Below are 16143 nucleotides of genomic sequence, written 5' to 3'. Positions count from 1 at the left end.
AGATCCATTCTGACTTAACTGGGGAGTATGGTGTACAATGCTGCTCTCAACCTAATTTCTGCCAGATTGATTTCCAGTAGTTCTTATCAACTACAGAGTTCTTTACCAGGCAATTTACTTCGGAGGTCTATTGAACACTGGGTTTAGTTCCACTACTTCTGAGTTTCCTTAACTTAGCCTTCTCCATTGATTTTCAAATGATCTTGATGATTTCTGTTTTCCAATGTGTGGCCTGGAATTCTAACCCCAATTCACTACTACTATTTTTATTATTTACCTTAAAATTCTAGATTTTTTTCCTCTAAATAAAATTTACTATTTTGCCAAATTATGTAAAACATTTCTTTGGCAGTGTGATTGATATAGCCCTAAGTCTATAAATTGGTTTTGGTAATATTTTCATTTTTATTCTACTGGCACAGTTCATTCATGACCACTGGACTATTACTCCATCTATTCATTTCTTTACGGAATGTTTGGTAACATAGCTATGACTCTTCAAATAGTCTATACATTTTATAACTACTTTGAATAGAAATTTCTTTTCCATCACTGAGGAAGCATCTTTTTCAATTATGAGAACTGAACTTAGAATTAAACTTTTAAAAAGTTTTATCACAAAGTACTTAAAAATAAGATTTTCAAAAAAAATGAGCCATATTCCATTGCAATATTCTAAAAACATTATTAATAAAATAATTACTTAAAATGTTCACTTCATTTTTCTCCCTTTTTATATTATTTTTCATGTATTCTGTATTAATAAGTGAAATACTAGTATAGTAAGTACATGTATATAATTTACATGTAAATAACTAACATACTTTGGGAGAAGATGTTCAAATATTTTTTATTTAACAGACTGGTTGATGTACAATTTTAAAAGTTTGAAGACTACTGCTCTAGTGCAGGGCCTTCAGGTTCTGTCAATCACCCTGGACTATTTAATAATGGCTTTTTGACAGATGGTATGCTTATCATAGCTGCAGGTGACACAAAGCTAGAAGATAGACTCAACATATCACATGAGAATCAGGATCAAAAGAAAAATCCTTGCCAAACTAGAATGTTGGATTCAACCCAATAAGATTGAAACTGTAGAGTTTTAAAAGACCAATTTCCAAGTACAAACTGAAGCAGGCATCCCCACAAACAAGTTCGGTGGGAAAAGAGATGGGAAATTTTGAGCAGAGCAAGAACAAACGATAGCAATCCAAATGGTAGGCTGCGGGCAGAAATGTGGTTTGCAGAACAAGGAAAAGGATGGCTCCATTGGAATCGCACTCTAAATAAGAACAAACCCTAGGACACTGTTTGATTCTGTAGGCTTTTTAGTAAAAAACCAATCAGGGAGAACATTTACAGAAAGGCAGCCAGAACAGTGAAGCAGTCAGGATTATGCCAGATAAGGGTTGGTTAAAGAACTGGTAGGTGCTGAGATTACAGAAGATGAAATGGAGGAGCTGCATAACAACTCTAGTTAAATACTTGAAGAGCAATGATGCAGATGAAGGATCACCAACTACTTACTGTATTTCTTCAAGAACATTCCAGCACACTATATCTTTCAAGGCTGGAAAGAGATTAAGCTCCTTCATTTCCAATGGGAGGGGAAAACACCATTTTCCTAACTTGTGTAAACCTTAAAATTTCTTAGACTTGTGAATGTTGGAAATTTCACCATTGGAAGGTTTCATGCTTTTAGGGAATTTCCTACTGATAGTGAGAACTCTATTGGAATGTGAACCCCATTGGCAAGGGAGGTTCCTCCTCCTCCCTTCTTAAGATTACTTTAGGACAGAACCCTTTTGCTGAACAATGGAAAGGCCTGCAGCATAGATCAAAATTTAATTATTCCAATCTCCACCCTACTTAGGGTAACAGGATTTAGAAAGGGCTGTAGCAAAGGATCAAGATTTAATTATTTGAGAATATGACCTTCAACAGACATGTGCAAAGCCACAGACCTCTAGGTGGTCCTGGGTTAAGCTAGAGCCACCATTGGCACAGGGAAGACATGGACAGTGATTGGTAGATGTGAGAACTGAGGGGAGGGAACTTGGATGGTTTCCTTAAAGATAGCGGGGTCTGAGGACTAAGAGGTTGGTTGGAGAGGTTTTGCTCTGAGAGGTTGTGCTCTGAGAAGCTTGCTCTGAAGGAAGCTGGAGGTGGAGGCCCCTGAGACTGTTTCTCCATTTTGGTCACGTGAGTGATAGGGACTGATCTCTTTTCTTTGCCTCAGCTATCTAAGGGCTTGAGCCTTTTGGCCCAGCCTAAACAGAAGGGGTATTTAAGCCATATTCCCTTTTCTCCCCTTTCTCTCTCTCTCTCTTTCCCTCTCTCTCTCTCTCTAATACCTTTCTTCCTCCTATTTGTAATTAAACTCCATAAAAGGTTGACTGCTGACTTAAGTTTTCATTTAGGAATTACATAGCTGAATTCCTTGGCGACCTTAAATTAATACATATCAGTCTTTTAAAGTGATTTCCTTGTCACATTTGGGAGGAAAGTTGGGGCAATTTGAGAGTTATCAAATAGGGAATTAAAATCTAAGATGACAGAAAGCACTGAGCATGAGCAAAACTCATTCATGAGTGTTACTAGCAGACAGACACGATCACTATAGTATAGATTTAAGATGAGAGACAGGAGAAATATTATAAGATGTAGAAGGATCTGAGGAAAGCATGTGTGGTCCTGACCCCAAAATTTCATCATTTCAATGACTTAATGAACTAACCCACTTATTTCTCTTTCCACAAAACTTATTAATTTTCCCAAAATATTAATTTGATCACAGTATTTTCCTGCTCACAAACTGACATTTCCCTCACTACTTTTGAACAGTATCAAAAGGCTAAGGAGGGTATCTAAAGGCCTCCCTAAATCACCTCTCAGTCCAATGGGACTACTCTTCTCTCTGATCCTCTGATCCTCCAGGCTTCTCTCTTGATGTTTCTCCCATAGTCTGACTATGGAAATCCAAAACTGGCCTCACAGCTTTGTCACCTGATTTGATTTAATGGATATATATTGTCCATCTTTTTTTCCAGGCATGGTACTAGGTAGTCAAGAGAAAACTGGGAAAAACAGAAAACAATCTCTGAGCTCACATATCTTTCATTCTACCATTAGGAGACAACATGAATAAAAATGAAAGGCTAAAACAAGAATGAACATTTAGGCTTCGGGGAGTTTTGCTACTTTGCAAAGCCATGTACTCATGTTTCATATAAGTGACACTTGAAATGACAAATGGGGACTGAAGTTGAAGTGAGATCTTAGGAAAGGATATATGGATTTGGGAGTTGTTTAAAGAGATATTATCATTAATCAATCACCAAGGAAGACAGTACAAGAGTGAAAAGAGAAGAGACAACTAAAGTCTCAGTCCTGGGTGATCTTTCAGAAAATAGAATGAAGAAAGGATCCCCAAAACTGGTAGAAAATGGTTTGGGGTCAAAGGAGATAATAAAAAATGCAGACATGAAACCATTCAAGAAATAGAAGAACTAGTATTATAGAATGCCAAGGAGAGAGATCAGGCTATCACAGTCTGCCTAATCCAAAGCTGAATAGGAATTCTTGACAAGACAAGAAAGTCTTGACAAGGAATCATGAGAGGGAACCCACTACCTGTGGAATCAGTCCATTTTACTTTCAGAAATCTGTGTGCCTTGCATTAAGCCTAAACCTCATCCATGACCAAGATTCCTCACACCATGACACTTCAGATGGGTGCCCATCCTGCTTCAACTTAAGGCTTCCATTGAGAAAGAAGCTACTGTCTCTCAATGGTAGTTTTGCCATTCCACTTGTAGAGAGCTCTAATCAAGAAACTTCTTAGTTCTTCCTTCAGCAACCAGGTAATCCTGCTTCCATTGGTCAGCCCTTTCAAATATTTGGAGAGAGCTATCACATCTCCTCCAAATTCTTCTCTTCATTAGGCCTAAGCCCATTAATTTCAGCCAGTCCTAGGATGATGTGGTCTTCATTCCTCTCACCATCACTCACCATCCTTCTGAACACACTGCAGCATGTTTAATTCCTTTCTAAATTATGGCACATAGGATAGAAGGCCTCTCACCAAATCTCAGAACTGGAAGGGGCCCCAGAAGATGTCAAGTGAAATCCGTGAAATCTGCACCCAACTGAAAATACTCCCTTCAATGTTCCAAGTGGTTACTAAAAATTGTGAGATGCTGCAAACAGGTAAAAGAGGATTAAAATTTAGGAACAAACCTTTGAATTTCATAGTAGGAGGAGAAGCAGTACTAGCATTACAGGGATGAAAGGCGCTGGCCTCACAGAAAGAAAGGTCAAGGGTGAGTTCCTGTCATTGTTAGCCAACTTACTACAGGCAAATCAAGACCTCACTTTTCCCCTTTGCTTTCCATTCACCAACATTCATTACTTTTTAGCGGGGAGATCCGCGTCACTGGCTGGGGTAATGGGGAAGGGATAAGACAACTCCATCATTTCCAACCTCACCACAAGCTTCTTCCAGTTGGGGAGAAGGCCTCTCAGAACAGAACTTCCCAGTGTTCACACATAAAGTGAGAATGGTATATACCTATGGGTTTTGACAGTGGACAGAGATGAACTACAAGGCAGACAAAACAGACATCAGGAACAAGCAAAGGTTTGTTTTTCTAAACAAGTCTACACATACCTGACAGTAGAAAGAAAGGAATCTTGGGAGTAAGTCCAGATATAAGAGGAGGAGAAAATAATCCTGAGAAGGGACAAGAAAGGATGGTGCCCAAGACGGGAGGGATGGGCATCAGAAGGAAGAACACCTCTTTCTCAATGACTGGGAGACAAGGAGACCAACAGAGTGATTTCCTCAAGTGAAAGAGGGAGCCAGAAGAAATAGTTCAAAAAGGAGATCAGCCACTTTCTCCACAGGGCCTTTAAGCAGAGGCCGCAGCCCAGTGCTCCAAGGTAATTTGCCTTTCCTGAGCAGTTGGGCTGGGACTCTCCATCCTGTCCACCTGCCTAGGTTTTACTCGCTCACCTGTGTAAGTGTCTCCTGGGACTTCTCCTTCGGGTGGTCCTGGTGCCTCTGTTTTCTCCAACTGGGAGATCACATCTTCTTTGGAATCTGGAAGCCCTGCTCATGGGGAAATAATTGGAAAAGTGCTGAAAAAAGGACACACCTCAGGAGGTAACCGTAGCCTCTCTTTAAGGAATAAATAGATGGTGTAACAGAAAGGACCACGAAAGGATACTGTCTTGTGATCCTATCAAGGCTGGAGAGAGGGGTGATTTAGGTTCAAAGAAAATGCATTCATTCTAACCCTTCTGCTAAGAAGACAGGACTGTTTCCTATCTTCAAGAACCCTGGTTCTTGAGTGCAGAGTCTTGACCTAGATGGACAGAGGGCAGGATGTGCCCCAGCCTACTCTGCCTCTGGGCTTGGCTTTTCCCTCCTGGGAGCCTCCTCCTTGCTTTCCACAGCCACTCCTCCAATACAGCAGCGTGCATCCTCTGCAGGGATCCCCTTCAATCTGTGTACATCCTGCTCCCGGAAGGGCAGGGGACTGGCTGCCAGCACCCAGGCTACCTCCCCGCCTTCCCCATCCCAGAAGGGCAATCTGAAGGCAGCACAAGCCAAAGACTTGCTACCAGGGATGAGGCAGACGACACGCCGCCTCGTATGAAGGGATTTAGGAATCTTTCCACAGAGGGTGCCCAGCACACAGTAGCAGAGGCCCTCAGACATCCCCCAACCTTAGGGAAGTAAGGAGGTAACAGCATGCCAACGGCCAGATGCCTGATAAGAGAAACGCCGTCCTTACCCAGGGACACAAAGTTCTCATAGCTCTCCAGCATCACGTCCCTGAACAGGTCCTTCTGAGCTGGCTCCAGCAGCCCCCATTCCTCTCGGGTGAAGTCCACGGCCACATCTTGGAACGTCAGTAATTTCTGAAACATCCAAAACACGCACACTCACAAGCAGCCCGGGAGGCACGAGGCTGGGCCCCTCAGAGGAGTCTAAGGGCGGGATTCTGCCCTTCTTACGATGCTCCTCCTTCATCCTGGAGGCTGAATAGTGTAAATAATTCATTTTGCTTCTCACCGTCAGACACATAAATCATTCCCCACACGGAGCCCCCAGGGAAGCAAGCCGGTTACTTTTCAAAATCAATACTTTCTAATGATGTACGCCCCATCAATCACTGGCCATTACTGGCGGCGGCGGCAGCAGGGTTACTGAGAAGGCAAGCCAGAAATGGCTGAACAGGGCTAAAGCCTTCCTCACGCTCTCCACTCAGCACTAGGATTCAGCACCTTCCTGCTAAGGTTCTGGCTTTGCTTTCAGCAAAATTCACCGACCCTCAGTGATTGTTGGTGGGGAAAAGCCTGGCCGATATGAGGCATTCTGTCACGTCCAGCCCCACAACAAGCTCTTCCCCACCACGGAGGCAGATTCGGAGCAGAATTTCCCGGTGTTGACTCTTCTGCTGCTTAAGGATGAACTAACCATTAAGGCAAATCAAGAAATGATTGTGCTCTGTCTGTGGCAGAGCTGCAGCAGAAGGGCGGCCACAGACAGAGGAGCCTTCCTGCTGGCCAAGCCACCTCTCGTCGTTATTCCTGATCCTGCCTCCACCGATATTTGTCCACGAGGGCTGTGTCACACTCAGTGCAGCGCTTGGATCTTCTGGTTCACACAGGCTGCTGCTGCCCCCGCCATCCTTCCCGGACATTCTCGGGGGCCAGACAGAGCCACGCTGCATCCTGGTACGGCCGTAGGACCCTGCCGTGGCTCACCCCGCTAGTGAGCATCCGAGGTGGGACCTCATCGCACGCCCCCCTGACGCAGGGTGGGCTCCAGGCTCCTTCTTCTCCCTTCCCCCTCCAGAGAAGCCTGGATTTCCTGGAAGGACCCCAGAACGACTCCCCTGCTGGGCTGGGCTTTGGCTTTTCTGCCTCCTCCTTGCTTTCCGCTGCCGCACTCTAGCCACACGCCTCCCCTACGTGGAGGCCTCGCCCCCTGCCTGGGCTGCACTCCTGGGCCTGAGGAGCTTTGGGGGCCCCCTTTTCCTAGCTGTCCGCCTGCGCTTGGCAGCGCCCTGATCATCAGTAAGAGCCACGCTTCGCCACTGCCCTAAAGTCAAAGAGCAGTGAGTGCGATCAGCGGGGGTGAGTGACTCCCCAGGGCCACACAGCTAGGAGGCGTCCGAGGCAGACTGCAGCCGGAGGCCCCCGACTCCGGGGCTGGCATCCTATCCACGGAGCCACTGCGCGGCCCCCAGTGACCTGCTGGCCGTCGCCGGCCCCTGACCTCCCCTTGGCTTTCACTCCCACATCCGCAGAGCTCCTGTCAATACCGATATAGCCCGGCCTCCACCGATCAATGCCTGATCAATCCTGACCAACTGGACATCCCCGGCCGGGGGGGCCGAAAGCCTAAACATAAACTCCGCAGGAGCCCCCTTAACGTCCCAACAGTCGCTGACCGTTGGCGCGGGACTGGCCACATCACTGATCACATCCGGGCGGGGAAGCGGGATTACCAGGATCAGTGCTGAGACACACGTTAAGGGGTGCTGCGCTATTCTCCCCTATTTGTGTCTTTCGTGTTCCCTCAATATTCTAGAACTTCTGTTCCTCCAAATGAACTGAGTGGTGACTGGCTAAGGCTTTGACAAGAGTCCATTAGTCCCAGCACTAGATTTGCGAGCTACAGTCGTTTCATCATCCTGCCAAACCTCTCATTTCATCTTTCTGTCATACCGACGGCCATATTCATCAGATCACACGGCCCAATCCTGAACAATGACTATCCCTCCGATGACTGAACTGGTTCTTTATTTCTTTAAATGTAATTTTAGAAAATTTAGCAATATCAGGAATATTATGGGATGGAGAGGAAAAGGAATCTTTGTGTTCAGGTATTTGTTAGGGGAGAAAGGAAAAGAAAAGGCAATAATAGAAATGTCCAACAACTGAGTACAGCTGAATAATTTTGTAATATATTAATATTTCATAACACTATGACAGAGATAAAATGGAAAATGATAAAAATTCATAAGGAATTTGGAAAGAAGGCTGCAAAATGAAGACTGCAGAGCTGGAAGGGCAGAGTAGACACTACATACAATTACATAAAAGCCAAGGCATGTAAATAAATATATAGCAATGAATGTGATTTATCATCAACATTTTAAATAGAGAAACTTGCCTGTTCAAACATACATCACTGTAAGTTATGTTTACATAGTCTTGTAAATGTTTGGGGTTTTGTCTATAATCTATTTTATATATATATATATATGTATATATATATATATAAAATCAATTATATAAAAGATATCAATGTATTAATTATTAATATCAATGTATTGTTTATATTATGTTATATAAATATTTCATATATATTTATAATATTAATGTATTAATTAATGTACACAATTGATGAAAGCAAACTAAAGAGGGAAGGAGTTACTGCTTAATATCATTGAGGAAAATGGAGAACTTATAGGGAGGAAATTAAGCTTAGAAATACACTTCCTGTGCTATCATAAAGTTCATGTTCTCAAATTTGTATTGTATACAGGCTGAAATGTTCGTGCTCATTGATGACTACTAGGCAGGGAAATTCAAGACGGAGTCATAAACCCTCTATAGCTTCTGGACCAACATGCTGTTAGAAGATCAGGAAGCAGAGAGAGACTATGAATAATTAGATAATCTCCTAATTAAATCAGCACATACTGTATTACCGGGTCACCCCAATACAAATACAAAAATACACAGGAAGGATGGCAAAAAACCTGAAGGGAGGAGTTTAAAAAAGGATCAGTTCTAAGAAAATGCTTCTCCAAGAAAGTGACAAAAGTGACACTATGGCTCTGTTTAATGAAGCAACCTATTAAACAGTAGCTGATCTGAGGCCCGTAATGATGACTTATCTCACCTGTTCCTAAGGAATACTCAGAGTCTAACTCCAGAAAGGCCTAGGGAGAAGCCTGGGGGGTAGGAGGAGGCTCGATCAGTTTGGACCAATCTCTCTCGAAAAAAAAAAGTTTAAGTTTAGATCCATCTAATATTAATAAAAACTTGTTTCTGGCGAGCTTGAACCCACAATCCAGAGCATTAACTTTTTTCCAGCAAAAAGTAAGCTTCTGAAGGGACTGGACCATCTCTCCTTTTGTATTTCTAACCCAATTCCTTAGTGCAGTCCCAGACACAAAACAGGGCCGTCAGCAATTGATCTACACCACGCAGAGAATAGTTTCTTCAGGAGGTCGAGAGGTATCGGACACAGGCCTCGCTAAAAAGCCATTGGTTAATAAACATTTAAGGGCCTATCATGTGCGAGCATTTTGCTAAGCCCTGGAATATGAGATGACAAAAAAGAAAGCTCATTACTTACAGGTGGAAAAAGATTAATTATTGATTTGGGAGTCATTTAGAATCAGCTATTTGTTTACAATCAGATGAATACATCTAGAGCAAAGATGAAATCAGTATCAAATTGGAAGACTGTGAATAGGAATATGCAGCATTAAAACAACTTGAAACTAATGTAATAAGTTATTTATACCCCCCAAAAAAACTCAAGAAACTGATGAAAGGACAGACACTGGCAGTCACTATTTCCTAAAGTAAATCAGTGTAAATCCTGCACTCTGACCAGGATACCAAAAGACCCCAGAAAACAGGTCAGACATAAAACACTTGATCTCTTTGCCAAAGAGAGACAAGGACGACACCAGAATGTCAACTTGCTGTTTTAAAAACACAAAACAGAAAAGAAAAAAAAAACCTACATAAGAGGAGGCAAACGGTATCATATTCATGAAGTGAGAAAGAAAGGAAAAAACCAGACCTTGGGGAGCCCCAATCAAACCTCAGCGTTAGGCCCGTGACCCTTAGGGGCTGCCGTGGAGGGCCATGATGGTTGGCTGGCCCTCTTTTCTGCCAAGGGCAGGAATGGAATCCTCTCAGCCCGTAACTGTCTCCTCCTACAGGGCCGGGTCAGGGCATGGCCTTCTCTGGTCACCGCCCTTTTCTCCTGGACTCTTTCCTCTCCTGGGAAGCTACAGATTTAGTCAGCCAATTAGCTTGCTTTTAGTCTAGAAACAATCTAATGACTTGGGACAGCCTGGCCACTTTCCTCCGGTATTTGATGGAATTTAGATTGGACGAAGGTATTAATAAAATCTTACTGCTGGCTCACAGCCCCAGTCAAGAAAATTCCAAACCCTGAGGCAGAGGATTAGAATATTTTTAAATTCTATGTATTTTCTGTTCATTCCAAGCTTATTCCATGCCTCTTCACACTCAGTATGGACGATGCATCCCAGGCTTGCTCTGAGGATCAAAAAATGAGACAGTTTTAAAGCACTGCAAACCTGGCAGCTCTGAAGAAAGGCTGGGAGTGGTGTGAGGTGGGGGTGGGGGTGGTAGTAAAGTTTGTGTCAGTGGCAGGACCTGCTTTAGACAAGAAGCTGGAGGAACAGAGCTTCCTCCCCGCTTTCAGGGGGAAATGGAATGTTAGGAGGGAGGAGCAAAAGCAAACTCACCTGAGACCTGGTTTTTGGGCTCTCAGAAGTCATTCTCTCCGCCCCCTCGATTCCCACTTCTTGGCCAGAGTCCTGAGAAGCCAGAACTAAAGGAGAAAGAAGCAGGTGATCAGTCCTGCTAACCTCACAGGGCAGAATTTCTTGCAGATTCTGGGTGTGAATCCTTTACAGATGGAGAAGTCCAGCCTGCCCAGATCTGACCCATTCATCTTTTCCTAACATCGGAGAGGAAAACGGCCAGGCGGGCGTCAGGTGCAGGCTGGACCACATGGCTTCTGAGATCCCTTCAATCGCAGACAGAAGGGTCAAATCAGAACCATTTCCCAGTATGTCTGGGTCTCTAGACTGGCTTTGCTTGATTCCAAGGACAGAAGCGTAAACAAAGACGGGAAGGTCAAAGAGGTAAATAATTTGTAATTCTCTGGAGGAGAGAGTGGGCACCTCAAAACCCTGGTGACAGAATGAGAGGCCAAGTCAAAGGGACAAATGGGCTGGGCTGGAAAAAAAGTCAGCGGCACAAACTGGAGGAAGCAGAAAAGATTTCATGGAATATTAGCAAAACACTGAAATGGTAAGCTGAGGCCATATCCACTTCTGTGCTAATGAGTATCAGAGTTTGTACTGTTTTCCTCAAAGATTTTCTGGGGGGAAAAATGGTTCCCTTGTCTGGACAACTCGGAAAGGGTCTCCCCACCCAGCTGAGATTCCTGAAAAGCTTGGGTGAAGTGGTTCAGCTGAGTGTGTTTACCGTGAGGGAGGAAAGCACTGGGCGCAGCAAAGCCCAAAGGTTGTCCTCATGCGCAGGGCCCATTCCCTCACACTTCTCCCTGCAGACTTCTACCCTGGGCACGCTTCTCACCTCTCTCTTCCAGTATTGGGTCCAGGCCCTTCATGGTCACTCCTTGAAGCAGTGACTCTTCCTAGAAGTCTTCTCTCCCCAGACAGGATCCTTTTTAGCCCACAGACTCCTAAAAACACCAGCAGTTTCTTCTCATCAGGGTCTGTATTGATGTTCTGAAGAAAGGTCTCAGCACACGAAGGTTCCGTCCAGGATGGATTCTTGCCCTCCAGTCGTCACCATCTGGCAGGGCTGGGGCTCTGGGGCCCCAGAATGGGCCCTCGTAAACTCAGCAAGAGGCTGCTGGGGCCAAAAAAAAAAGAGGAAAGAAGTCAGCACCTTCCATTACCCACCAGCCCTGGGGACTAACTCGGACGGCTGAACCCTCAAGGCCCATCAATGGGACATGCTAATCTTCTTGGATTCGCCATTCATCCAACCACTGACTCTACCAGAGACACCCAGCATGCTCCGGGTGCGGAAGCTGTCCCACTCTGGCCCAAAGCTCCACCAACAGCGGAGCTGGAACCTCTTACAGCTCTTTGAAAGTCCCTCTGCAGGTCTCCATTCACGGCACGCACTCACATAGCCTCGTCCTGTCTGCTATTCCCCAAGTCGACAGGGAGAGGGTCTGAGCCTGGGACTTCAGGATGGGATCTCAACCTGCATCGCAGCTGGCCATCTAAGCCAGCGGGATCTCCGAACAAGACCCCCATCTTCCACAGAGCTGCCCACTGGCCCATCTCTGGGGTTTCCCCACATCCATCGAACAGCCTCGTTATGCTGGAAAGATTGGCACCGACCCTTTGACCATAAACACCCCCTGAACGGAGCTGCAGGCCTCTCGGGGCTCCCTCAAAGGCCAGGAGAAGCCAGCCAGACAGCCGGAGAGAAGGACGGATGTGCGCACACACATGTACATATATATTCCCAGGCCTGTACGCAGACAGGGAGGTGTCTAGAGATATGCACATGTATTGTGTCCCCCATACCAGACACACACGTGTGTATTTGTACACAGACATGTGGATAGGGGCTGGGGCTGCCAGAAGTCTCCATCAGACACACAAATATTGCTACACGGAATGCCCCCTCCTTAAAGCACTCAGGGCCGGGGAAATGGAAAATAAAATAAACCGTAGCCTCTCCTCACTCGGAGGCCAGTACAGCAAAGTCAGTGGGGTGGGCAAGGAGGAATACAACAGGCACCTGAGATAAATTCTAATGTAAGTAAGTGCACATTAATCACATCTGTTCGGGGCATCTAGCTTGGACACATTTTCCCTCCAGTTTAGTTTCATTCTATTCCTCCTATTACACAGGGCTGGGCACAGCCACACCACCATGGAACATTAAAGACACTGGCATCTGAATACTGACTAGAATTTAAATATGTGTGTCGTTTTACATACGTGTGCGGATACATGTGTGCGCTGATACACGTGACACATCCGTATTGAGAAGATGGGCTTCACGCTCCCCTGCCCATAAGGCTTCAAGTATTGGATATTGATTTAACTCTTACAGGATGTAGAGATGGGTTCTATCAGTCTCCATTTCTCTATGCGTGTATACCGTATTTACACATAAACATGCGGACATAGAGGCCTGCCGGTACACATCCATAATATTCGGGCCCCCCAACAAACCACTAACAAGGTTCCAGCCTGGTTCAGGCCCCTCCCTGGGGAAGAACCTGGCAACGATGAAAAAGGGCAAGATCAAAGCCAGGATTAAATCAACTCAAGAGGAACGCAGGATTTGAGCAGAAACTGGAGAGAAGCCTGCAGAAGTTGCGGTTGTGGGGATGCAAGGAGGGCCGGGAGCCGGCCAATCCCTGCTTGTTTTTATCTTCAGGAGATGCATCTGCCCTCTTGCCGTCCCCCACTTAGGGCAGGCCCTCGGCGCTTCATCCTTCCATTCCTGCCATAGCTGCCTCAAGCCTCTCCCTCCCTCCAGCCCATCCTCCATTCAGCCACAGAAGCTCAGGTCCCACTACGTCACACGTCCCCACCCTCCCCCTCACCAAACTCCAGGGGCTCCCTATCGGGCTAGAGTCAAATACAAAACGCTCTGTGGCCTTCCTGGCCCCATCCTGGCTCTCCAGGCTTGTCACCCCTTCCTTACTCCGAAAAGGGACTCCGCTGGCTAGTCCTGGAATAAGACTGTCCACCTCTGGCCTCCAGCCTTTACACAGCCATCCGGCAGGCCCCTCGTTCTCCCTGCGCTCCCCCTCTGGGCTTCCGGGGCTCCCTCGAGTTCCAGCTAAAATCCCATCCTTTACAAGCGGTTTTTCTAGACTCCTCTTCCTGCCAGGGCCCTCCCCACGCAGATCAGCCCATCCACAGCTTGTTGGCCTGTCTGCTTCCCTGTCCACTGGCAGGGGAGTCATCCACCAGGCTGGGCTACAGGCACAAGGTGCAAGTGACAGAGGATGCAGCCCAGGGCCCCAGCAGGTGCGATCTCCAGGCCAGGCTTGGGGCTCCAGCCACCCTCTGGAAGGGAAGGAGCCCCGGAGGAGAGAGCAGAAAGGGAGGGGAAGAGCCACAAGCAAGCAGGGCAACCTTGTTACTACCACCTCGAATCTCCGACTAACCTTTTTATAAACCAACTCCCCGGTCACAAAGTCGGCGCTTTGGACACAATGTATTTCATTGATCACTGTGGAGTGTCTGGGTCGGGCGATGTTTGTTAAGTTCATCATAAAAAACGGCAAGCAGACGTAGCCCCGGGGAGGCAGCCAGGCTCTCAATGCGTACTTCCAAGTGGACTCTGCCTGACCGCCCCGGTCCAGACAATGAGCCCCACCAGCGATCACGCCTGACCAGCAGTCCTGCTGGATTTCCCAGGGGTGCCCAAAGGCAAGCCTGGGGCTGGGACACCAAGGTCGCAGCTCAGGGCCCCCAGCTGCGAAGCGATGTTACAACCATGACACTTACAAAGCTGAGCCTCAAAGAGCTCAAAGCGACCCTGGGAGGCGGCAGCCGCAGCTATTCCCATCTTACAGAGGAGGAAACTGAGGCTTGGAAAGAGTGTGCTGCCGGCCGAGAGTCCCCCGAATAGAGGGAGGGGGAGGGGCAGTATCGGATGTCGCCTGAAGAAAGGGGCTGAAGAGTGGGGGGGACTGGTGAGCCCCGGACCAGAGGCTACGTGCCCCAGAGGGCGGATCATTCCCCTCCCCCAGACTCTGCCATGACTCCCTAGTACCTTGGGGCCTGTTGTGCTGGCCACACCAAGGGGCCACGGTGGGGGGGGAAAGGGGGGACAAGACTCGGATTCGAAGCTAGCCTCTACAATAAGCGGGGTGAGTAGACGCCGGGAGCCTCGAGGGGTGCGGGGTACGAGGACTCCCGGGGCCTATGGCTGGGGGGGCTCAGGGCGGCGGCGGCGGCGGCAGCGGCGGGGGAGGGGCAGGGGGGCTCAGGAACATGGACACACGCACATCGAGACCCACGTACACGCCCACCCCCCTATCCGCCCCCACGCGCGAGTGCGCACTCACCCACTCACCACCTACCGGCCCGGGAGCGACTCAAACAAAATAAATAAAAGACGAGCTGGAAATGCTCACGCAGCTGAAACGGCGACTGCCCGCAAGCAGGCCGGAACTACGACTCCCAGAATGCCACGGAATGGGGGGGGGACAAGGCGGGGCAGGCGGCCACAGACCCCTAGAGAGAAGCGCCTGCGCACCTCACGTGGCACTCCAGCGGATTCAGGGAAATGGAGTCGCTTCCCAAGAGAAGATGCGACTCAAGACATTCTGGGAAATGTAGTCAGGCATTGCTTCTGCGCAGGCTGATTAGCCTCTCTGTCCTGTATACTGCCATTTAATAGAGGTCCAGTAGTTCCCGTAGTGGGAGCTTAGAGCTGATAGTGAAGGAAAGAGTCCTTGCCCTCAAAGAACTTACACTTTATCGGGGAGGTCAACATTTAAAAAACTGTCAGTCGATAAACATTTATTAAATATCTATTGTGTTCCAGGCACTGTGCTAAGCCAGAGTTGCAAAGATAAAAGGGTCCCTCAGAGAGCTTAGAATCCAATAAGGGTGACAATAAACAAATAAATAATAGGTACAAACAAGCTATATGCTGGGTAAATAAGAAATAATGAAAAGAGGATAGGCACTAGAAGCAAGAGGAGTTTGGGAAGGCTTCCTCTGATGAGGAGTTATTTCCTAGATGAGGTTTTAGCTGGGACTGAAAGGAAGCCGACAAGGTCAGGAGTCAAAGCAGAGAAGAGGAGCATTCCAAACACTGGAGGCAACCAGGGAGAAAACCAGGAACCAAGAGACAGAGTGCCTTGTTTGTGAAAAAGCTGGGAGTACATATTGGGGAGAAAGATGTAAGAAAACTGGAAAGGTAGGAGGGAGCTAGGTTAGTTCTGGGGGGCTTTGAATATCAATAGATTTTGGGGTTTATTCTAGAGGTGACCAGGAGACACTGATATTTATTGAGCAGGAGGCCTGACATGATTGGACCTTCTCTTTAGGAAAATCACTCTGATGACTGAAGGAGGGTGGACTGGAGTAGAAAGGGCAGGGAGATTTCCAACAGTTATTGCAATAGTCCAGGGGTGAGGTGATTGAGGACCTCCAACAGCAGCCTTGCCAGAAGAGAGATGCTGTAGAAGTGAAATGGGCAAGGGATGCTGCAGAGGTGAAATAGACAAGGGATGCTGCAGAGGTGAAATGGACAGACCTTGACAACAGTTTGGATATGGGGGATGAAGAGATAGAGAGAAGTCCAAGATGACTCCTAGGTTGT

At 46.9% G+C, this 16143-nt stretch overlaps 1 protein-coding gene across 5 annotated transcripts in view; it reads right to left on the bottom strand.

Annotated features, from left to right (window-relative positions):
- LOC100027095 (zinc finger protein 420-like) overlaps positions 1-15107 on the bottom strand; it is a 35076-nt gene extending 19969 nt beyond the window's left edge. The window contains exons 1-5 of one of the 5 annotated variants that reach the window (XM_007477609.3): positions 14879-15107; positions 11398-11679; positions 10539-10624; positions 5802-5928; positions 5018-5113 (exon numbers count right to left, since the gene is read on the bottom strand). In XM_007477609.3, the coding sequence (XP_007477671.1) occupies positions 5018-5113; positions 5802-5928; positions 10539-10624; positions 11398-11431 (343 nt within the window). In that variant the 5' untranslated portion in view covers positions 11432-11679; positions 14879-15107. The remainder of the gene's footprint in view (positions 1-5017; positions 5114-5801; positions 5929-10538; positions 10625-11397; positions 11680-14878) is intronic. The other 4 variants (XM_007477610.3, XM_007477611.3, XM_007477613.3 and 1 more) reach the window with 4 other exon arrangements.
- Between the last annotated feature and the right edge of the window lie 1036 nt (positions 15108-16143).

The sequence above is a fragment of the Monodelphis domestica genome, chromosome 1 (genome assembly GCF_027887165.1).
Source record: "Monodelphis domestica isolate mMonDom1 chromosome 1, mMonDom1.pri, whole genome shotgun sequence".
Taxonomy (NCBI): domain Eukaryota; kingdom Metazoa; phylum Chordata; class Mammalia; order Didelphimorphia; family Didelphidae; genus Monodelphis; species Monodelphis domestica.
The sequence above is the reverse complement of the archived record's forward strand: the minus strand, read 5'-3'. Positions and strand labels throughout refer to the sequence as shown.